This window comes from Sesamum indicum, linkage group LG15, assembly GCF_000512975.1.
Source record: "Sesamum indicum cultivar Zhongzhi No. 13 linkage group LG15, S_indicum_v1.0, whole genome shotgun sequence".
Lineage (NCBI taxonomy): Eukaryota > Viridiplantae > Streptophyta > Magnoliopsida > Lamiales > Pedaliaceae > Sesamum > Sesamum indicum.
Window position 1 is genome coordinate 9,335,080 of NC_026159.1, and position 24,656 is coordinate 9,359,735.

The window sequence follows — 24,656 nt, forward strand, 5'->3', positions numbered from 1 at the left end:
GTGTAAACAGATCATAAGTCAGAGAGCATAAATGTAACTATCTCTATATCTTATAAGTAAGAACAACCTTAATAAGATAGACTTGACTTATAGTCTGTTTAAACAAACCATTTTCACTTTTTGGATTTACATATACGCCCACAAATTATCAACATCATTTATACAAACTACCCATGTTCCATGTCGGATAAGCCTTGGATATACCATTTTGGTGATTTGTGTATCTTGTATGGGGAGCACCCAAAAACACATGAACATTTATTCTTTCAATGCACGTATCCTACTGATTTGTTAGTTGGAGCCTTGACAACAGTGACAAATTCGGCTGCAAAACGTTGAAGAGGAAAGTACCCAATACAAGCAGCAAACCAACAATGCTGGCTTCACTTTTGTATCATATTCGGTAAAAGAGGAACTTGAGAATGTTTCAGCATAGCAGTTGTTGTTGTTGCTTGCCAAATTGCTTCAGCTTCGGCTTGGAAGACGACGTGAGTCCAACGTAGTCGTCAGCGTTAGCTTCACTCATTGTTGAGCAAATTAGACATAAATTGCTTGTGTCTTACGAGCCTTCATCTGTTGTAGTTATTTATATTTTTAAAATTTTGAGAATAGCTTGGTAGGTCTCATGGGATGGACGTTGGTGTATATTGTATAGAGTTTTACATTACATATCTTACCTTCTAATTAAAAAAAAAAAAAACAATGCCCATATTTTTTAAAATACACATAATTTTTAAAAATTTCAATATCATTACACAAATTATCTTATATTTTGATTATAAAAAATAATTTAAATAAATCGGAGTCAAAATGTAAGTATTCCTAAGATATATTCCATCTCTCTCCAATCTAGTCAAGATAGTTTAGAATGGTTTAATTATTTTTTTATTATAAAAAAGAAAATAATAAAAATATAACAAAAAATACATATAAAAAAAATATAGCAAGTCGCGGACTTCCACAATTTTTTTTTTTAATTTTTCGACTCCAAATCACGGTCACAGTCAGCGACTTCAAGCTTTTTTTTTTAAAAAAAAAGATATTTTAATGATCATATCTATATATATGTGTGTATTATTATATATGTACTAATAATTTTCTTTTTTTATAATTTAATATATATATATATATTATTATATAGAATACATAATATATTTAATATATATATATAATAAGTGGAGTTATATTAATTTGTAATATCTCATCGATTGATAGTGAATATTTCAAGTTTTTTAGTGAATTAGTTAAAATTAGATCATGAAATTATCAACAATCAATATATTAATTTAATATATATATTATTAATTAAGTCCAATATATTCGTATTTCTACACGTTTTGGTCGAAGCGAAACATCACGTATTCATAATGAGATGGACTGGCTACAAACGCGTCCAAGACAAGAATATATGATAATTGGCTTCAACCAGGACGTATAGAATCACGAATGTGTTAGGCCTATTAGTAATATACATATAATAATATATATTATATTAAATATCTATATATGTATTAATAATTTTTTTTCTATATATAATAATACATATTAAATTATTAAAAAAAAGAAAATTATTAATACATATATAGATATTTAATATATATATATATATATTGTAATATTTTTTTTTATAAAAAGCTTGAAGTCGCGGTCATCGTCCAAGGCCCGAGTCGCGGAAGGGATCACGCCTTAATACAAATTAAACAAAAAGAAACTATATGTCCGCAACTTGCTACATTTGTTTTATACATTTTTTTTTTGTTATATTATAATTATTATTTTTTATAATAAAAAATAATTAAATCAGTTTACAAGTGATTATCATCTACATCTCATCTCCTATCACGATCCCATGTCCGCACCCCCTGATCATATCCAATGATCGTCGTTGTTATCGATGTTCTATCCATCGTGATCTGGTCGTTATTCACGTTTCATGTCTATTTCCGATCTCAAAGCAATGCCATTATTGCTCTCTAAAATTTAGGTGCAAATATATATTAAGATATTAAGGGTAAATCTCAAGATATTTCCTTTACATTGACACGAGCAACATAAAGTTTTCAAATACTATCTATTATAATTGGGAGTCTGCGCTCTACGAATTAGGTCAATTTAGATAATTTTTTGAAACAATATAATGTTTACGATTTTAAAAAGTTTAGTCCAATTGAACTGATCATGACAATAAATAAGTTTATTTAAAATAAAATAAAATGATTTATGAAAATAGATTGTAACAAAATAATAATATCTTCTGCAACAAGCACGCAAAAAGTATATGTATGTGTATGTGGAGGATGCACAATGACTAAAACAGATAAATACAAATATAAAGTGATTGATTTTTTTATATGAAGAAATAATTAATGCATACAAAAATTTAAAAGTACGTGCATCATATACTTCACAATACAAAAATATATTAAAATAAAATAAATATATGTATTTAATTTATTTTGAGTTGGTGTTTTTAATTATACTTTAATATTTATTGTCAAATATTTTTCACTAAGTCTCATACATTCTCAATAAATATTACTTTATCTTGATGATCATATTACATAAACAAACAAGGAAAATAATGGGACATTGTCCCACAGATTACTTTCGTTCATAAAAAAAATATGTTTTTTCAAGTTTCTACATTGTATCTTCTTCTATTTACATAAATGTTCCAAGTCGAGAACCTCGATATAAGGCATTGAGGGTCCTATAGAGACTTGCACTAATTACTGCAACCATATTTCGTCGGCAGAAGATGTAGGTCGTTTGGGCAGTTCTAGTGTGTTAGTAGGCAACTTGACTCTTAGGAATCGTCATGTAAAAGCCTCTTAAGGCTTGATCAGTATGATTGGGATTTTTTTTATTATAATAGTATGAGATTCGTTCTCGAACTTGAGGAATCATGACAGTTACGTGCATACGAAGACTATGTCTTGAATTTGACGATTGGTGGCCTTGTCGTAAAGCATGGTCATCATAAGTCTTATCCAGTTCAGTTGGAGTATGTAGCGAGAACTGTGGATTTCAAGATAGGATATATCACTTGTCCGTGTGCAAGATCTCTTGTGTGCTTTGAGATGGTTTAGACTCTAACACTATGTTTGCTTTCATGTTTTGACATTTCTCGAGACAAGATAAAATACACTCAATGTTTGTTTTTGTCTTTTTTACAACTTATTTTGTTTATTTTTTTTATTTTTCAACTTTCTATAAATAATATATATACACTAATACATGTATAATATAAAAGTGACATAATTTGATAATGAATAGTATTTTTTGTCTCCAAAAAATACAATATTAAACCTACAATATTTATATATATATATTTAAATATAAAAATATATATAAAAGAGGTTTGACAATGAACAGTTATTTTTGTCTTCCAAATTCTAACATCAAACCTACAACACTTATTCTAAAATATTTTAAACTACCTCTAAACACAAATTCGAACATACCATCTATCTCCAACACATACTTATTTATTTCTATTTTTATCTCTCCATCTCCAAAACACCAAAACAAAATACTCAAAATACAAATCCAAACACTATGTAATAGTCTTTGGCCAAAGCAATTGATCGATCAGGGATGGATTTCCTAGATCGGATCAGTAGAGTAAATTCATCTCGAGTGTCAAGTGTAGTTGTTTAGTCAAGGATGGGAACCGACCCCCAATTCCATGCCCTAGACTAAGGCTGGAGATGATCAACAGTAGACATGTACTCGTACGGATTTGGAGCCTAAATGTTCACGTTGCTATTCACCTAGCCTCTAGAGTCATGACTATTGCTAGATGATCACCCATGGTAACGCGCTATTTTCGTTTATGGATAATAAAAATATTTAATTAAATTAAATTTAATTAATTGTATTAGTCACACACACACCAAGTCTAGTTGAAGGTGAACCTAAAGAGTCACATTGTACCACTATAATGGGATAGAATTAATTCCAAAAGAGTCGGATTAATTTAATTGAATTAAATTAATTTTTGAAGAGAATAAATAATTGGATCATTTATTTAGACCAATTTATTAGATAGATGACTCAAAATTCAATTAATTGAATTAATTAAAATTTAAGTTAGTCATTCAAATTAAATGGATTAATATTATTTGGCTTGGTCCAATTTATAAATTGGACTTATAAAATGAAAGAGAGAGCATGACCTTGGATCTTTTAATTAGATTAAAAGATGAAGAGTTTAATGTTGGGCTTGTAATTAAATTAGATTTAATTAAAGTTCTTCAGACGTGCGCTTGACTTAATTTTAATTAATCGAGCCATGTCCATTAAATACAAGCCCAAGGCTTTGGTTAGACTTTGGCTAGGTCAAGGAAGATATTTTAGAGAGTATTGGCTGATTTTCTTGAGGGAAAATTGTGTATGAGGGGTTGTTAGGGTTAGGATGGTTGTTTTGGAGTCTAACGAGGTTAGAACTTCATGTATATGTATGACTAGGTTATATATACCTACATCTAACCTTAGCCACACACACAACATATACTAGCCTCTAAAGCACTCTCCAAATTTCTCTCTCTCTCTCTCTCTCTTGTCTTTTCTCTCTATCTTCAAGTTCTTCTTTTGGTCTTAGAAATTAAAGAAAAACGAAAAAAAATCAATACACATTAATCAATAGCAGTTGTTTTGATTCTATTCTTTCGTGGTCGTTCTTGCTAGCACGAGAAGGCCATATCTTTGTCGTGAGAGGGTGGATGATTTTAGAGGATCTCATCTTCGAGATCTATTCGTGAATGGAGCCAGAGGCGAGGAATTAAAACTTGTAGCCGTATGACAAAATGATGAGGGTAAAACTCCTTTTATGTTTTCCATCTCTTCTCAATTTTCTTGTGAGATCCTTGGCCTTTATTTTTTTATTGTACATTGAAGGTTCAGAAAAAGATTAAGGGTACACCACTTGATTGGGTTTAATGTATGTTTTTATTATTATTTATTATTTTTGCGTTTTTCAGACCGATCCACTCCCTTCATCTTAAGCACAAACTTTTAAATTTGATAGTAATTTAAACAAATTCGAACATAATGTTGTTACATACTGGAGTCCAACAACACCACAAGGGTCAAAGGATCTCTAATAAAATTCTAAAATCAATGGAGGTCTAACCTGCAAAACAAGAGTTAGCACTCCCTTAAGTCATTACTTATATTACTAAAAATTAGATTGAAAAATTTAAAATAATGCAAGAACAATGGCGTAATAATTAAAGTAACTTGATAAAAAATAACATAATAATAATCGCATGGAGTGCAGAAATGTGCAAGAAGCTTGCTAAAATTGAGAGAAAGAATGACTGAGAGTGAGTGGTACTTGTTACCCTTATGATTGTGCAATGACATCTAATTATAGACCGACCAAGAACAAAATCCAAAAGTGATTGCAGGGTGTGATACACCGTTTAAACGGATTACAATTTGGAGCTATTTGGAGGAAGATATGACTGTTCAAAGAAGTCTTGTCCAGTTAATTTGAATATGCAGATCTTGTTTTACCTTTTGTTAGCAAGTCAGTCACCATAAACTTAGGGGGAGGTTGTCGAATTTTTTTTAATATGATGTGTCCCAAAGTATTAAGAGTATGTATATCATAGAATTTTGTTTGTCTGATAAGTTATCTTGCAGAATCAAATTTATTTTTGAACTTATTAAATTAGTATAAACACAAAAATTATAAACTCAATACATTATTCATGATCCAGCAAGTTTGGGTGTGTTGGACTGCTTAATGAGGGCCCACTCTTTTATTTTGAGCTTTAAAAAAATAATTGAAGAGATATTGATTGGTTTACTGTACTCATTAAAGTCTACGATTTTTTATTAATATTTTTGAAAAATATAAATTTTGTGACATCCCTTGAAGAGTATATACTATATAATAATGTTGTGGAGATATAATTTGATTGCAAAAAGACAAAAGAAGGATAAAAGGGTGATCTGACAGCTCTGATGAAATCTCTGCACACAATTCGAGAGAGATGTCTGAGCGGAATTTTCCGTCTGCATCAATAAAAGTACAATCAAATTGGGCTCCGTTTCCAGTTTATGGGCTACGACGAGTTTCCACTGGCCTAATACAGTAACATATGGGAGATGGCCCATTTTATTGCTGTGTTATGTGAAGTTTTAATAATTTTATTGTGATGTACATGTGGGGAAAATTATATTTTTTTTACTCTTTAACTTTACCTCCGATTAATTTTAATCTTATAAATATGTTTTTTTATTTATTTAGTTTTGTAAATTATAAAAATAACAATAAATAATTATGATGCGTGTAATTTTAGCACGAGTAAAAAATATTGGATCTTGATGTTAGATTTGACTAATTGAGTAAAAGCTTTTGAGAAAGAGACTTGCAAAATAAAAAGTTAGCACTCTGATGCTTAAGTTAGTTTTGAATTCAAGAATAGATGAATATGAAAATAAATTATGTCGAGAAATTATGATAAAAGTGAAAATTCCGTATGTAAGAATACGAAATTATAGTAGTAAGAGGAGTTCTCGAGTGTGGAAGGGTACCGTTTGTTAAGGGGTATCCCCTATTTATAGAGGATAAGTCCCTCTGTAACAGGAGTTATAGTGAGGGGTATCCGCATGCCCAACGAAAAAAACAGGGTTCAGGAGGGATATGGTTGCACCTTATCCATTCCTTAAGCAGCAAGTCTTCGGATGAGGGGGACTCCTTCTTCGTGCAGACTCCTACCTGGTGGGGAGTCCTCTTAAACTGAATAGTCTAATCTCTTGAGGGCATCTTCCTCCCTTCGGAATGACCTTTAAAAGATGCAGCAGGATTTCGTACTGGGCCTCCTTCTTGGGCCAAGCTTGCAGGTTTTATCCTCAGATGAATTTTGGGATGGGGGCTCCTCCTTGGGTTGAGCCAGCAAGCCTCCCTCTTGAGCCGATCTTGAGGAAACATGCCCCCTTCCTTTTCTAATCTATTTTCTTGGGGACACCTACTAAGGTCACCCGCCTATCTACTTTTTGGGTGGCACCCGTCTGTCTACTTTCTGGGGGGCACCTGTTAAGGCCGCATGTCTATCCACTTTTTAGAGGGCATCCACCTGTCAACTTTTCTAAGGGGCACCTGCTAGAGGGTACCCGCCTGTCTACTTTTCTAGGGGGCACCTGCCAAGGCCGCCCGTCTATCTACTTTCTAATCGGCATCTGCCAAGGCCGCCTATCAAGTATTTTTGGGGCATTTTATGATTTGGGCCTCTCATGACTTGTGCCTCCTTGGACGTTACGGGCCTCTTGTTTGTTCCTTCTTTTTTTGGATCATTTGGGCTTTTTTGGCCTAACATATTTTTATGCACATTAAATCCAAATTAGGATTTTTTACATGATTTTCTGGCAAGATTTTGAAAATCAACCAAAAATTGCCACATGGCAAGCAATTTGTTGACTTTTCAATAATTTAGACACGTGTACAACCACTTATAATGACGCCTTCAATGTTGACCTGTCATTATTTAAATACCAAAATTCCAAAAAAAATATAATTAAAATTAAAAAATTAAATTTATTTTAATACTTATATTATTTATTATAAATAATATTAACTATATTTATAAATTAAAAAAAATAACTTTTATTTTTTTTAATTTTCTTTAAAAAACTTAACTTTTTCTTAATTTTTAAATTACGTTCAATTATTAATAAATATATTTTTTTTAAAAATTTTGCAGCAACAAAGATTAGATCGTCGTCGCCGCACAAGAGGGCGGTTGTGCCCTCTCACCTCTGGGTGACAGCGCCACCCAAATCTATTTGTCCAGGCGATCGTCGTCGTCACCGGAATGGACGCCGTCACACCGATGTACTTCGTCACCCCCTATGCGTGAATGTTGAGGGATTGGGGAGGAAAGTCTGAGGGGATGGGGGCGGGGGGTGAGAAGTTAATTTTTTTAAAATAAATATAATTTTTATATATTATAATTATATATCATGCGCATAAAAATAGATTGGCCCAAAGAAGCCCATACGATCCAAAAAGAAAAAAGAAACGAGAGGCCCGTAACATCCCAGGAGGCCCAAGTAATGAGAGACCCAAATATCATGAGAGGTTCAAAAACACTTGATAGGCGGCCTTACCAGGTGCCCCCCCCCCCAAAAAGCAGACAGGTGGGCGGCCTTGGCAGGTGCCCCATAGAAAGTGGACCAGGTTGTAGGGTGCCCCCTTCTTGGGTTTAACCCTAGCGACCTGGGCAGGCTGACTTCTCCTGGGCTGGTGGGCTTGGGTTTGGGTCTAACATTTCTTCTTGAGCCAATTCTTTTTAAGTCATGCCCATCATTTAGTCCCTCTACTCTAAGGAGGAAGGGTGCATCCTAAATCCTTAGAGTAGGAGACTTCGCTTCATTTGGAGGGAGGAAGGTATCCTGTTGTTCTCTGAATGAAAGGCCTTAGTATATTTGGAAAGGGAGGACCTTCCTATCTTAGTTTTGGGGTTTGTCCATCTATCCAGCTGCTGCAGCTTCGCCTTATTAGGAAATGAGGTAGCAGCTTTTGGAAAGTTGATCTAACGGCCGCAATGATGGCGAGAAGGGCAACATGCACGTTCGATGGCCTCTGCCCAAGCGCCAGGTAACTGCTCTTTTAGTATGGCGGTTATCAAGGACGTGGATTAAAACCTCTTCCTCAGCAACCTCTCATATTCCTCTCATTCTCCCTCAAAAAGTTTATCTTCAAAGCACCAAGGCCTCCATTCCGACTTTCCTTCTTCTCTGTAAGTATCTTTTCTTCTTTTTCTTTAGAGTTTCTTCGTTCTTGAAAAAATATCTTCCTCTGGTGAATCTGTACATTTTCTTAAGGAGATCTTTCCTGGGCGATGATCCCTCGGAGACCACCTCCAAGAGGGCGGGCCCTATTCGTCCCATTTTGGAAAGGGCTTGAGGCAGACCACAACCGCCGCTTGTCGCCTGATAGATGAGGATACTGATGAGGAAGATGAGGGGGAAAACGAAAGGGAGGGGTTTTCCCCCGATGAAGAGAGGGTGAGGTCTCCACCAGAGGAGGCTGAGACGCCGGAGTCCTCTACTGCGGGTGAACCTTCTGGGTTCTCTCTTAGGGGAGATCCTCTTGTGGAAGAGGGGGAAAAGGAGAAGGTTCCTCAGTTGCCGATGGACTAGGGGCCTTCTATCTTGTGGACCTCTTCCATAAATCAACTCGTCCAAGAGTGTCATATTCCGTCTGAGTTTGTTGTATATACTCCTTCCCCTATGAGTGGTCTATTTTTCCCTCATCCTAATTGTTTATGTTTTTTTGCCACCCAGTTAAGATCAGGTCTTCGTTTCCCTATTCCTCTTTTTTATTCCGAAGTCGCCCACATTTTCCATGTCCCTTTGAGTCAGTCGGTCCCAAATTCTTTTAAGATTTTAGCCGAGTTCTTTATGGTTCTCCATTTTCATGGTTACCTTGTAACTACTCACGTGTTCGCTAAGTGTTATTGCCTTAAGAAAGCCAAAAAAGGGTTCTTCTGCTTTGTCCCTCGTTCCAGGAGTGTCTTTCTTGCAGCTTTCTCATGCCCCAAAACACTGGAAAATTAGCTATTTTTTCATCCTCCCTCCCCAAGCTTGGTCTTTTCCTCGGCAATGGATTTTTGAGGCCCCTCCCCCTACGCATGCGGGCAAGGACAGTGGCATTGTCCTCCTTGCTGGAAGAGTTGAATGCCTCCCCTTACGACTGTCGGTCCTTAATAGATGAGAGATTGTTGGGGCATTTTGGGATGATTCCCGTGACAAAGCCTTGGGGGATCCTTAGTTTTTTCTAGTTTTCGCCCGTTATTGCTTCTCATTTCCTGTTTTCTTGGAGTATTGATTCTTATTGTTTGACTTTGTGTAGAGAAAATCATGTTCAGCATGCTGATGACAGATCACGTGGTGGGGGGTTGGCCCTCCTCACGTGATGACAGATCAAACGCCCCACCAAACACCGTCGCCCGCGGCTGTGACATTGGACACGGTCAGTGTCTTATTCCACTTGTCAATATATACAACTTTATATTTCGATACTTCTTCAGAATTTGTGCGCCTATACATATAATTAACAATCATATCTATATAGTGGTGAATATATATGTGGGTGAATATCTATGTAACTCTGCTGTCGAATTTTGCAGTTTTTAATTTCGTTGTAGTGCTTCTCCACTGAAAGTAATAAATTCGTATTTATTAGATTAATGAGGCAGCGATTATTCAGTTATTTCTTTCTTGCTTGGTGTGGGTTTTATGAGATTTTGGTGTCAAAGGCCATTATGGAGACTCCGAAGATTCCATGTTTTTCTATTCAAGCAGCACATAAACTTGCAAAATGGAATTTTATTTGTTGCTGTTTGATCACATATGTCCCATTCTCTTTGACAATAATGCTTTCAGATAGTATTAGTTGGAAGATAGTTGGCTACTTGGAAGATACTAAATTTTTGGCTGTATAGAATTTTAAGGCACACGTGTGCCAAATTTACAGCAGTTAGGCGAGAAATGTAGTATAGGAAGTGGCTACAAATATAGATATTTGGGCTATATTGTCTGGATTAATAGAGCCTTAAACTAGTTCTTTGCTTCCTGCTCCATTGTGGGACCAAAACCAGGAGCAGTCTCTTCTGTGGAGTTTGTATGGATGATTTGATGGCGAAGATATTGTTAATTCAGGGAAACCGTTATTAACTTGAGAAGCACTGAAGAGCTCGCCTTATAACGTCGGACCAGTATCTTTGTTTTGTTTAAGTTCCTATAAATGCATCCTTGTTGGGGAATGATACTCCAATAACTTTTTTAATACCTGCAACTAGAAGATACAATACGAGACCAACTATTTCACAAGTTTTGGACAAGATGAAGGAAAGACAAAAGAGAAGACAACAAGAGTAGTTTAGCCTGTATCTTCATCTTGTACATGGCCTTGTTTTTTGGGTAAATAGCCTGTTCTTTTTGTAAATATAAAAAATTTATCTATAATATGACATTCAATGTTTCTTTTGTAATGTGGCAGTAAAAACAATATCAAGTTTCAATCCTTTCTAATAGAGTCCAATTTTATGTTTTTGTCAATTTTGTTTAGTGTTGGTATTTATTTTTTCTGTATATTTTCAGCTTCTATTTCTGAAATTTAAGCATGAGGAATCCAGTTACAAAAATGCCAAAAAAGTTAAAATAATTAAACATTAGAGTTTTACAAGTTTAGTTTACATTCTTCATTTTAACAACAAAACTAACACTAACACAAAAAAAACCTGGTAACACCAATCCAAAAATTGACATTTCTACCAAATGTTTCTTCTTTGATGTTAACACCAATAGATCCACCAGTCTGCAACTTTGACACTACTTTCTCACCATCGTCCAAAGCACATTGTTCATTAAAGCCACGGAAAAATTCTTCGCCACTGTGTACTTCAGCATGAAATTTTAGAGGAAACCCACTAGGTATCCATGTAGCTCTTTTGGGCTCCAACCAACAAAAAATTCTACAAACTTGGTATCTGCAACAATAATATAACTTACATTTCGAGGGTTTTGTTTGTGACTCCACTACTCTAATTTCGGCCTTCAAATTGCACACACATAAAGGCGTAGTTGGAAGTTTCAGATCTAGTGATTGTGTGTTTTGTCATGATTTGCTTTTTTGGAATGATAAAGATGATCTTGACATTTTCTCTATTTTTTGGAGAAAAAAACGTGCGAAACAAGTGGAAGAATGAGAAATTGCAATAACAGATGAGCAAGCTGCTGCACTTTTATTTGGGGAAAATGCAGGGGGATAATTTGCTCTTTACACTAACACAGGGGGGTATTTTGCACTTAACCTCTTTCATTTGATGGAGGGGCAGAATTATCAAAAAACAACATAAATATGACCCCCCAACAACAACATTGGCGCGTGCGCCACACCTTAAACTCAGAGAGGTCCAATTGCTATAATAAAATTTTCACATGGAAGTAATTTGGTATGTTTTATATCACAAGGGTATCATGCATATTACCCGAATCACATGGGCTGCGCTGCACTTTTCCCTAATAAATATCCAAATAATTTTGAATTATAATCAGTATGTTTGGTTTTGATTTATAGAGTATGTTTGGCTTGTTTATTTTTGTAAGTTTTGGATATATTTTTGATTATTTTAAAACAGTTTTAATTACTTTTTCTCCAAAAAATATAATTAATTAAAAAATAATATTTATTTTAATCACTCACAACTAAATAAATTATATATATAAAAGAGATATGATTTGACAATGAATAATACTTTTTGTCTCCCCATTACCCAACATTAAACATACCATACTTAATTTATATTATCTCCAAAAACAAATTCAAACATACACACTATTTCTAGATTATTTTTATTTATTTATATTTTTTTCCCTCTATATTCACAAAATACTCCAAAATAAGTTAACAACAAAATAAAACATTATGAATGTTTTCAGCTCGTTCCATTCTTTTGCACACCTACCCTCCCGGTACCAAACATTGGACGTATCGCACCTTGTATCAGTTTTCTGCTCTCTCTCTCTCTCTCTCTCTCTCTCTCTCTCACACACACACACACACACACACACACACACACACACACACTCTCTCTCTCTCTCTCTCTCTCTCTCTCTCACACACACACACACACACACACACACACACACACACACACACACACAGAATTCAGTGAACCCCCCCTGAGTTCAATCATGGTTACAATTCCACGCCCTAATCCCATGAATAGTTGATGGGCCAGTATTGCGAATAGCTTCAGTGATAACATAAATGGCTCTCATGCTTCAAACCATCTCCGGAAACAAGAACCCCAGCACCTCTAATCTCCTTGTCTCCCAGAGCCGTTTCTTGAAATCCCTGAAATTCTATTTTCCACCCTCAAATTCAAGAACCCATTTCCTTAATTGTAGATTTTTGACATCCCAAAGTTACCTTTTCGCCGCCACTAAAGTCAATGCCTCTTTCGAAGAACCGTACGGAGCCTCACAGAATCAAGTTGGCGGGAATAGCAGCAGCAGCTTCGATGCTTTTCTTTCTGCTGTTGAATTCCTCAGCCTCGCTTCCTCGGCGGCGGTTTCTGTTTACATCGCCGTGAGATGTGGGATACAGAAGGGAGGAGCTTTGGGGTTGTTGGGGAGCAAGATTTTAGTGTGGCAGTGTGTGGTTCTGGTGGGCGGGTTGGTGGCTGGAGCGGTGATACGGCAGCGGCAATGGAGGAGGGTTTGTGGGGTTGGGCTTTCGAGAGCGCCGGCTTCTTCTGGGGCTAATTTGTTGGAGAGGGTGGAGAAACTGGAGGACGATTTGCGCAGCTCGGCGACGATTATTCAAGCTTTGTCGAGGCGGCTTGAGAAGCTGGGCATTCGGTTCAGGCTCACCCGGAAGGCTCTCAAGGAACCTATTGCTGAGGTAATTTGATTTGTGTAGCACTTGTTTGAATAACATTTAGGAAGTATTCATTGGAGCATTTGGGTTGTGAGATATTGATTACATGATTTTTTATTTAGGAATTGGAGGATATTTATGATGAACTGTATTTGTAATGAGAATGAAAATTTTATTCAAGAGAAGATGCATTGCTAGCTTTTGTTGAAAGAGATGAAGCCCAGTTTGGTATTAACGACCAGGGCATATTGATTTGGTAGTAATAAATGTTGCTAAGAAAATGTCGTGGAGTTGTTACTGAAGGATTGAGGTCAAGTTTTGGCCGTCGACAAGTTGTTGTCCTTGCCGGGGGCATGGTTGAAGGAGTGCTAGTATTAGCATGTATGTTGTTGCATGATCTTTGTTCGAAAAGAAGAACCCGCGTATTTGTCTAAGAGTTTCCTCTTTCATTTTCATTCTTCAGAGTGTCACTATGGATTTCACTATCGCCTTTTAACAAGTGTGGTTGTGGATTTGTGTAGAGGAGTCTGAGGGTGTTAGTGTCTTAGATCTTGGCTTTGGGAATATTGAAATTCAAACTTTCTATGTTGTTTCCAGACTTCAGCGTTAGTCCAGAAAAATTCTGAGGCCACCCGAGCATTGGCAGCACAAGAGGACATTTTGGAGAAGGAGCTTGGTGAAATACAAAAGGTTCTGCTTGCTATGCAGGTAGATACTAAATATTGAACTTATAAACTGATATTGGATGGTTACTGTTGCACAATGATTAAAAGTATGATATTATGCTGTATATTCTAAAATAATCCACGTACCTCAGACGTCAAAATTTTTCTTTCTTTCTTGAGTTCTTTTTTTCCCTTGTCTTGGTTTTCAAACATTTTTGTTCTCTGCCCTCGCATGGTAAAGAGCGAAAACCAGTAGAAGAGCAAGATCGTTAATTGGTATAAATCGGTTTTAAACAGCAAAAATTCTGCTCAGTTCATAGCTCGTGAAATTAAGAAAGCAAAAGACGAGCAACTGAATTTGTCAAAACCCCCAATCATATATTAAATGCGCTATTCACCGAAGAAGGGCTGAAACTGTGGCCTCCAGTCCAGTCCACATGTCATCACCAAAGCTGATTAGACTATTTCAACTGCCAGAGTCCTATATCATGCTAAAATGGGTTCAAATGACTCCCCTTTTTCTTTTTGGGTTGACTGGCTGGGAGTTGATAGTTTGCGTCCCTGTATTTCCATTCAAATTTGTATACTATCATTTATCCCCAATTCACTTCTTAGTTATTTACCTCTGGACTTGTGGACCTGGAACATCTATAGCATGCTTTGATTTGGTTTACTGCTAGAGTCTTTGACACTGGTCTGCAATCTAACATTACTTTTTTATGGAAATTTGGCATCAAAGTGGTAAGGAAATATATAAACATTTTGCCTACAAAATTTTGATGTCATTTTTCTCATTTAATTTATTAAGATAATCTTTTAAGGACTTTCTAGATATACTGATAAGGTATACTGAAAATTGCTTTTGCTTGCAGTCTCGTACCCAGGGTAGTGAAATATTGTAGACTAGCTATTTTTAACCTGTCCCCAATATCTTGTTAACTGCATTTTATGTTTATTTTTCATCTGAGCCTTTGTGCCGGATTTAGTTAGAGATATTCTGGAAATTATTCACCTATTAGATTCTTAGTTTCCCTTGCCGTATTAATACGGATAACATACTATTCAACCATAGTGCCTATTTGATGTTAATCAACTGCTATTCCTTGTCGTGTGTCCTGTAGGAGCAACAGCAAAAACAGCTTGAGCTCATTCTTGCAATTGGGAAAGCTGGGAAGTTGTTGGAAACCAAACGAGTAAAGAGTCGAGATCAGAAAGCACCCGAGACTTCTGAATCATCAGTGGATGGAGTAGCAAATTTGGAAATAAACCAAATCGAAACTCTGGCACGGAAGAAAGAAGCCAACAACGACAGACCTTAGATTTCCAATACAAACTTGGACATGGTCCTGAGTCTTGTTTGACACTGCAAGCAGAGTGCTCGATCGCATTCTCTTCATGGTCAAGCTTTGATGGTTCACATATTGTTCCAGCTTGCAGCTGTCAACTTCGGTAGGCAGATAGAAATGTGTTCCAGCTCGTTGAGATATCATACTTGTAGGAGAAAGATGATGGAAAGAAGGGAGAGTGCCACTGTATTCATCAAACTTCTTTCCATGCTGTAGTTTTTGGCACAGAACAGAGGAGACAGAGAGAGATGGAGCACAAGGCACCAGAAACAAAAGGCAGTTCTTCATCATCACATCCGGTAATGAGTCGTTGCACGACTATGTTATATGTTCAGCAAATGTACCTCTAAGAACCATATGATTTTTGAACTCATCTCCCGCACTTGTTTCTTCCTACTGTTACTTCAAGTTCAACTGCACTCCGTTTCATTAATATAAAAACTCCCTACTTTTTCTTGTCTTCCATTTCTTCTTTGCATTGTTTGTGTTCTTCTCTGCATCAAGTCTCTTGCTACCCTTTGCTATCTTTTCATCTACTCTGTAAAATTGCTGGAGATTGTAAATTTGGGATGACAATGGAGCAGTCGTCTTCTTTTTATATAAAGTGACATACATCAGATCTTATATAAGATTAATTACTTGGTCGATAATGCTATAAATTTCAATTTGCACTCAAATTATAAAGAAATTTCATCAATGCTATTTAGAGATAATTACATTTACATCTCCTGACCTATTGATTCATTTGCAAAAATTATTCCTGCTTTTTTGGATAATTCCACATAATATAACAAGCCGTCCCCTCCCTGCTTCTCGGATTTCATGGATGATTTCTGTAATTATTTAAAACATAGGGATAGTTTGTGTTAACAAATCATAAGTCAGGAGTGTTAATATAATTATTCCTATTATGCCTTGAAAATGACTATCTTAATTTCAAAATATGTATGAACCAAAACACTGTCAAACATAATTATTTTTTCACAAAATATCATCTCCCTTTAATCTATTAACTTTATCAATAATTTTTTTATTTATAAACATTTAAAACTAATTCATTTAATCGATTTAAAGTTATTCATTTTATCTTCTTTCTCTTTCGTTTACTTAAATAATTATAAGGTAAATTACATTGACACTTCTTGAGGTTAGGTGGAATTATATAAATACTCCTTTTTTTTGCAAGATTACAACTAAATTTTACGAAGGGTGTTAGTGTAATATTTTTCAAGAAATGTTTGTGTAAGCTTTGCCTTTGAACAAGGGTGTACTTGTTATTACAATTATAGTGTCAGGAGATGCCGTTGTAATTTTGCAAAAAATAGAAAGTATTTGTGTATTTTAATCTAACCCAAAAATGTCAATATAATTTACAAATAATTATAATGATAATAGAGTGCACATATTATAATGTTAGGTTTTGGACAATTAGTACATAAATTGTGCAAATTCAAACCCTAAATTTCGAAGAAAAAAACATAAAACTGAACACCCAAACATGGGGACTAAATAATGAAAAACACCCACACATAAACAACAATATTTATCCTCTAAAAAATAATACAAGAATATTTATAAATATAGAACCAAATACTTTATTCTTTTTTTTTAATTTATTAAAATTTTAGTTTTAAGTCCGTTTATGAATATTTTCTAATATAGCATTTTAGTCATTTAGTAAAATAAGAAGTGAAAATTAAAATTTTTAACTTTATTATACTAAATTGAACAATAAAATATAAAAATAAACCAAATAAAACAAAACAAAAGAATTAAATAAAAATTAAACTTTAAAACAAACCATAGCTCCCTATGTCAAATTCTATCTCTATTCATATTTTTGTGCTTAAAAGTTTTTTCACCCCAAATGTCAATTACCCAATCGGGTAGTTCTAGTAGGACTTTGTTACCTTCTTGGAAAATCATTTGGTGTACTATGGCAAGTACGCGTACTAAACTCGACAAGGGTAGGCATGAGGCACATACAAGAGTCGGCAAGTTCTGGTAGATTGTTGGCACGAGTGTTGGTGCCACAACACTGGGTTGGGCATGACATGGTACAAAATTGGTCGATTGAAGAACGTTGAGTGATGGTGCACGACAGATTGCACAACTAGTGGACGTATAGGCCTTGGGCGTTGAAGTCAATGACAACATATTGTGGCATTGCAGGCTTGAGTCTCGGTAGCATGTAGGATTTTGTAGGAAGACAGTCGACAGATGCACAAATATGTGTGCACATGGCTAGATGGACACCTATGTGTGGATACGGTCGGCAGGCAAGTGCAAGCAATGTCCTTGTGTGGCATCTCTTAACAGACTGACAAAAAGTGCGCACTGATGGCACATGATGTCCAAAATTCCTTAACAAGATGGCTAATAGTGTGCCCGATGGCTAATGTGCACACATGACCAACAAGTCTTGGCTACTATCGGCATTGCTCAAGTCTTGGCGATTGGCTATGTGTGTTGAAGCATGTGGCATGTGGAAAGCATGTCATAAGTGGTTGTGGGATGAAAACCTCACGTCTACATGATTGAGTATAGACTGTAATTGCTCGAGACATGGGGTGACAGTTTTATAGTAGTTAGTATAGGCTTGTGCGTCTTTTGTGAGTGAGGGACAAGTCCTTCGCGTGCAAGCTTGTATAAACCCTTGTATTTTTTATATGGGGAAATATAAGGTTGGGCATCCCCTCGTGAATTATTGTGTTGCTTGCATTGTGTGGATTCTTGTTGTCTTACATGCATTGTGGGTGATCTTCATTCTAGCTCTCCAAATTCATACACGAATGGGAGTGTGGGAAGGTTGACTAGCTTGTGGTCAAGCGAAGAGGGTTGAATTATTTCGTGTGTTAAAGATCCCTGTGACAGACTCCCTAATGGGGATATATAAATTTTGGAAAGGTATTGAAGCATTATTTTATAAGGAAAGTGAAACATTTATATACGATATTTATATGTCTTTTCAGAAAATATGTATCTTTAAGAATTATTCATCTTAACCTAAAAGTGCAAAACGTTTCAGATTTATCTTTTTCTAGGAAATACTATTAATTATTTGCAACTTCTATAAAAAAGTAAAATAATTCTAAAACACAATTTTTTAAAATAATTCAAAATTTTATTTTATTTCGCTTCATAGACATGCCAAATGAAAATTTAATATATATATATATATATATTAAATATTATATACACTACATATTATTGGAGATGATCTTTTTGGTGTTCAAATTAATTTTAGTCTGTTATTTTTAAAAAAAATTAATTTATTAATTATTTTTAACTTTTCTTATTATGATATTTCATAACTACCTTTGGCGGTTCCTTAGATAATTTTTAACTCTATAAAAATAGATAATATAATTTACAAAAATAATTTTTAAAACTTATGCATATATATAGATGTGATGTTCCCTTTAATTTACCTTAATTATTCCCTCCCAATTTTCATTTTGAACTTTAAGTTGAAAATTCTTTATTTAACACTTACATACACAACTTATTAAATATTCCACGTAGAATAAGAATTTATAAGTGTAAACTATTCAGCACTCCCCTACTCGAACCTCGGACTCAAATTTTAAAAGTCAGTATCGAGCTATCCAATACCCAATTATGTTAAAAAATAGAAAAAAGAATCCAACAAAAAATTTTGAAACCTAATCATGTTGGGCAGGACCCTAAATTATTTGATGGAACACCCACCCATATTTATATGCCCCAAGAACAACAAAAATGAACTCTCATTTGAAAAAGTTCTGAATAATACATTACCAACTTTAATGTTAGACTACACTTCTCAAAATTCTATTAGACTTCTATAGAAGTAACATGTTAACTTTATTGTATGTCATAAATGATTTATTGAGCCTGATTGAATTATTTATGGAATATGATAATTAAATAAGATATTTACTTTTATGAATTAAGTAAGTGATACGAATATTGTATAAAGTAGTATTGTGTGTTATTTTGCATTATGAATTTGGGTTAAACGAGTCACCTTTATGACTTTGGAACACAATGTTTTTGGAAAAAATCATTTTAAGAATATTACAAACATTTTTTTAAAAAAAAAGAAGGATCGAATTGAATTAAATAATCCGACCCCCCCCCCCCCACGAAGCAAGACCTAAGTATTTAATCATCAGGACATTATTGATACATTTTGTAGTTGAGGAGGTGTATTTGTTGTCGGCGATAGTTGAGGAGTGTAAATATAATTAATCCAAAATAAATAAGAAAAATCAATTTTATTATATTCCTATGGAAAAAGTATTATTTTAGTCCGCTAAATATGCCTAATTTTAATTTTAGTTCGATAACTATATCTATTTTTGTTTAGGTCCAGTAACTTACGAAATTGCTTACTTTTAGTCCTCTGGCATATTTTTGAACAATTTTACCCCTATGAGTGCATATGGACTAAAATTGCCTTTTCAAAAGTTGTATAGGGGTAAAATTATTCGAAAATCTGCCAAATGACTAAAAGTAAGCAATTTCGTAAGTTATTGGACCTAAACAAAAATGGACATAGTTATCGGACTAAAATTAAAATTAGGCTTACTTAACGGAGTAAAATAATATTTTTCCCTATTCCTACGGTTATGATTTTTCTCCATAAAAAATCAACCAAAAAAATTATAAATAAAAATAATTTTTTTTTAAAATTTGACATAATTATAAATATTTCTGTGTTTTTAGTAAACAAATATTCTTTTATTATTTGAAAAATTATCAATACCTATTAGAATATCTTAAGATCTTTAAATATCTGTCTATTATTTACAATATATATTTTGTTTAGGAGATATAAGAATATTTTCTATGATTAGGAGATTTATTTTCTATGTATATAGGAATTTTAGGATGTATATATATTCCCTTGGGACTTTTCTTCAGGAGAGACAATAACAGAACAATTTTGAGCTTCTCAAAAACTTTAATGACATCAAAGCCTGTCAAAAGAAAAAGTGATCATGACCAACGAGCGAAAAAAACTAGCTTCTCCATACGTGTTGACTTCGAGCGATAATCCTGGTAATACAATTAGTCAGGTGCAATTAAGATGAGAAAACTATGACGAATGAGCTCGAGCAACGCGAACATCATTGAGGGCCAAGAAGTTCGGATTTATAGGTCGAACAATCTGATGAAGATTCCTTTTTGAATTAGAGAATTGGTGGACTATAAGTTCAATGTTGGTTTTATTGATGCTCAACATAATCGAGCCAACACTGCCATCTACCATAACTTATATGGAGTTGCAAAGGATTTGTAGGTAAATATCAAAGAGCGATTTTCTGTTGCTAATGGACCTTGTGTTTAGTAGATCATGACGAAACTCGCTAATTACGAACAAAAAGGTTTGTCAATTGTGACTTACTGTAGAAAATTGAAAAAACTCTGAGAAGAGCTCGCGAATTATGAGCAAATTTCCACTTGTTGCTGCGGAAAATGCAATTGTAATATTGCACTGGAACTTGACAAGAAATGAGAAGAAGAGAGGCTTCATCAGTTCTTGATGGGGTTAGAAGATGCGTTATATGGAGCAGTTTTTGCTCCAATATTTTGAGCACGAAGCTATTGCCGAACTTGAATAAGGTATACTCGTTGGTGTGCCAAGAAGAAAGTGTTAGAACTATCTCATGAGGAGAGGAGGAACGTGAAGAAGTTGTGAGCTTCGTAGTGCAAACCAATACATGAGGGCGAAAGTATAAAATAGAAGCAAAAGACAAATCCATTGTTTGCTCAAAATGCAAACGAGAGGGACATGAGTCTGAAAGTTATTTTCAGCTAATTGGGTACTTGGAATGGTGGGGTGACCGACCAAAAGGAGCTGGATGTGGACGAGGGGGACAAAATGCAAGACGTGGATGTGGGAGTACACCAAAAGTACCAAAAGTGAATACAACTCATGTAATTGGGCAATCGACGTCAACGATTGCAACAACAGAAGAAAATACAACTTCTGGAACTTTGAAAATGGAACAATGGTCATTCTTTCTCAAGTTGTTGAACATTTGCAAACCAAACACTAGTCAGAATACGAGTGATAAGGATAATCTAAATTAGATCATTGATTCTGGTGCTTCACAACATATGATGGGCACTTTAGAATATTTAACAAAATTGAAAGATATTGTTGCATGCTCAAAGAGAACATGTGACAGTATTGAAGGAAGGAACAATTTGCTTAGGAAAATATCCCAAACTAGATAATATTCTCTATGTTTTAAATTTAAATTGCAATATGATATCTCTATCACAGTTGCCTGATGGTTCTAATTGTGATATCTAATTTATTGACAAAATCTGTGTTATACAGGACAACACCTCGAGGATGGTGATTGGAGCGGGTGAACAATGCAGGGGGCTTTATTATCCGAGGTTAACAGTTTCAATCCAAGCATGCAAGGCAAGTTGTGTAGGTTCTTTTGAATTATGGCATAAGAGGATAGGACATTCTTCTATGGGAATTGCAAAATCACTTCCTCAAGTTGAACTAGGTAATGATTTGGTGAAGAATAAACCATGTGACATTTGTTTACAAGCTAAACAAACAAAATAAGTTTTTGTTTCTAGTGACACTAAAGCAGTTGAAATTTTTGAGTTAATTCATTGTGATTTATGGGGACCTTCCGTGTTAATGCTTCTTGTAGGGCCTCGTATGTTCTGACCATATTGATGATTTTTCTAAAGGTGTGTGGATATATTTGTTGATCGACAAAATAGAAGTGAAACTTATCATGCACAATTTCTTTGCCATAATTAAAAGATAATTTCGTAAAGATGTGAAGGTAGTCAGAAATGATAATGGGACTGAATTTGCATGCTTGAATACCTATTTTTCTGAAAATGAAATTTTACGCCAAACGTCATGTGTAGGAACACCTCAACAAAATGGTCTTGTTGAGCGAAAACATCGCCATATTTTAAATGTGGCTCAAGCTTTAAGATTTCAGGCCAATCTTTCCATTAAGTTTTGGGGAGAATGTGTTTTAACAGCTGGATATTTGATTAATCGGACTCCTTAATCGGACTCTTTCTAAGTTATTAGGAGAAAAAATCCTTATGAGCTCTTGTTTCAAGTTATAATCATATTTGAACTTTTGGGTGCCTGTGTTATTCTCGAAACTTGAACTGGGAGAAAGACAAGTTTGCTATCAGAACTCAACGTTGTTGGTTTGTAGGATTTCCATTTGAAAAAAAAAGGGTGGAGAGATTATGATCTTGATACAGGAAAGTATTTTGTATCTAGAGACGTGTTTTCTAAATTTGAATTTCCGTATGTCGATACTAGTAAGGAAGGAATCCAACCAGATCTTGTGGAGAGTGCTTCTTTGGACATCACTGAGCAAACTAATAATGAATCAAATGAGGATGAAGAAAGTGAGGTACCTGAGAATTCAACCATGACTTATAGTGACAACGATGACAGGGGGGGTATCACTGAGGCTTTAACGGAATCTGTTCGAGAACACTTGGACGTGGTTATAGAACAAAAGAAGTTTCTACTTGGCTTCGAGATTTTGTGACATATACTGCTTAACAATTAAGCCCCCTTACATGTTCATCCAATCCAATTCTATCTACAGATACCTCCTATCCTATAGCACATTATGTAAATTGTGCCAAATTCTCTCCACAACATCTATCTTTCTTAGCAGCTATTGCAGCTGAAAGGGAGTTTACTTCCTACATCCAGGCCATAAAGGACATTCAGTGGAAAGAAGTCATGACAGAAGAAATTGAGGCACTTGAAGCTAATGGGACTTGGACTTTGGTGGAATTGCCACCGAGAAAAAGAACTATATGATATAAATGAGTTTATAAGATCAAATATAATTCCAATGGTTCAATTGAACTTTATAAGGCTCTATTGGTGATTCTTGAAAATAATCAAATTGAAGAAATCAATTACAATGAAACCTTTGCTCCCGTTGTAAAAATGGTAATTGTTCGTACTTTTCTTTCAATAGCAGCAACAAAAGGATGGGAACTCCATCAAATGGTTGTTGACAATGCATTCTTTTAATGGTGATTTAGAAGAAGAGGTGTAAATGAAAATGCCACCTAGCATATGTTACTATGTAACCTGGGAAAGTTTGTCGATTACGTAAAGCTCGCTATAGGTTGCGACAGGCCCCTCGATGTTGGTTTGCGAAATTGATGACTGCATTAAATCGATATGGATTTCTTCAATCTCAATTTGATTATTTATTGTTCACTTTCCATCGAGACAAGATAAATTTGAGTGTTCTAGTGTACGTTGATGATCTTGTTATTGCCAGGAGTGATGGAGTTGCCATCCAAAAGTTTAAAGATTATTTATGCCATTGTTTCCACATAAAAGATTTGGGGACATTAAAATATATTTTGGGCGTAGAGGTGGCTTAGAATCAGGAAGGTATTTTTCTTTGCCAATGCAAATATGCTTTGGATATTGTTAGTAAAACTGGATTATTGGGTGCCAAACCATCTAGTTTTCCTATTGAACAAAATCATCATTTGGCATTATCAGAGAGTACTTTGTTGACCAATGCAGGAAAACATCGGAGATGGGTGGGAAGATTGATTTACTTCACTCTTACTCGACCTGAGTTATCATACAGTGTTCATATCTTAGCACAATTTATACAACAACCACTGGAGACTTATTCGGAAGCGGCTTTGCGAGTAGTTCGCTACCTAAAAGATAATCCTGGACAAGGAATATTTCTACGTGCTGATAGTAATCTTCGATTGTGTGCCTATTGTGATTCTGATTGGGGAAGTTGTCCTATAACGCGACGGTCTCTTATCGGATATTTTGTTATGTTAGGCACTTCTCCCATTTCTTGGAAGACTAAAGAGCAACATACAGTTTCGAGATCTTACGCTGAAGCTGAATATCGCTCGATGGCTAGTATTGTGTGTGAATTGAAATGGCTCAAGGGTCTTTTGTTGTCTCTAGGTGTTATTCACTCTCATCCTATGCTCTTGTATTGTGACAGTCAAGCAACTTTACACATTGGTGCTAATCTTGTGTTTCATGAGTGAACAAAACAAATTGAAATTAATTGTCATTTTATTCGTGATGAGATTCAATGTGGACACGTTCAGACTGCTTATGTACGTAGCTTCAGAGCAACTTGGTGATATATTTACTAAGGTATTAGGGACACAACAGTTTGTGTATCTTCTCTGCAAATTGGGTATTCACAATTTTCACGCACCAACTTGGGGGGGGGGGTATTA

At 35.0% G+C, this 24,656-nt stretch overlaps 1 protein-coding gene across 1 annotated transcript; it reads left to right on the top strand.

The window, feature by feature from the left end:
- On the top strand, positions 12,608-15,875 carry LOC105178294. The gene is made up of 3 exons (XM_011101742.2): positions 12,608-13,423; positions 13,997-14,107; positions 15,186-15,875. The coding sequence occupies exons 1-3, from the start codon at positions 12,788-12,790 to the stop codon at positions 15,381-15,383; spliced, it is 945 nt and encodes a 314-aa protein (XP_011100044.1). The 5' UTR covers positions 12,608-12,787; the 3' UTR covers positions 15,384-15,875.

Coding starts and splice junctions, on each gene's coding strand:
- LOC105178294 (XM_011101742.2), top strand. CDS start 12,788: ATGGCTCTCATGCTTCAAACCATCTCCGGAAACAAGAACCCCAGCACC. Junction 13,424..13,996: donor TCAAGGAACCTATTGCTGAG/GTAATTTGATTT, acceptor TGTTGTTTCCAG/ACTTCAGCGTTAGTCCAGAA. Junction 14,108..15,185: donor AGGTTCTGCTTGCTATGCAG/GTAGATACTAAA, acceptor TGTGTCCTGTAG/GAGCAACAGCAAAAACAGCT.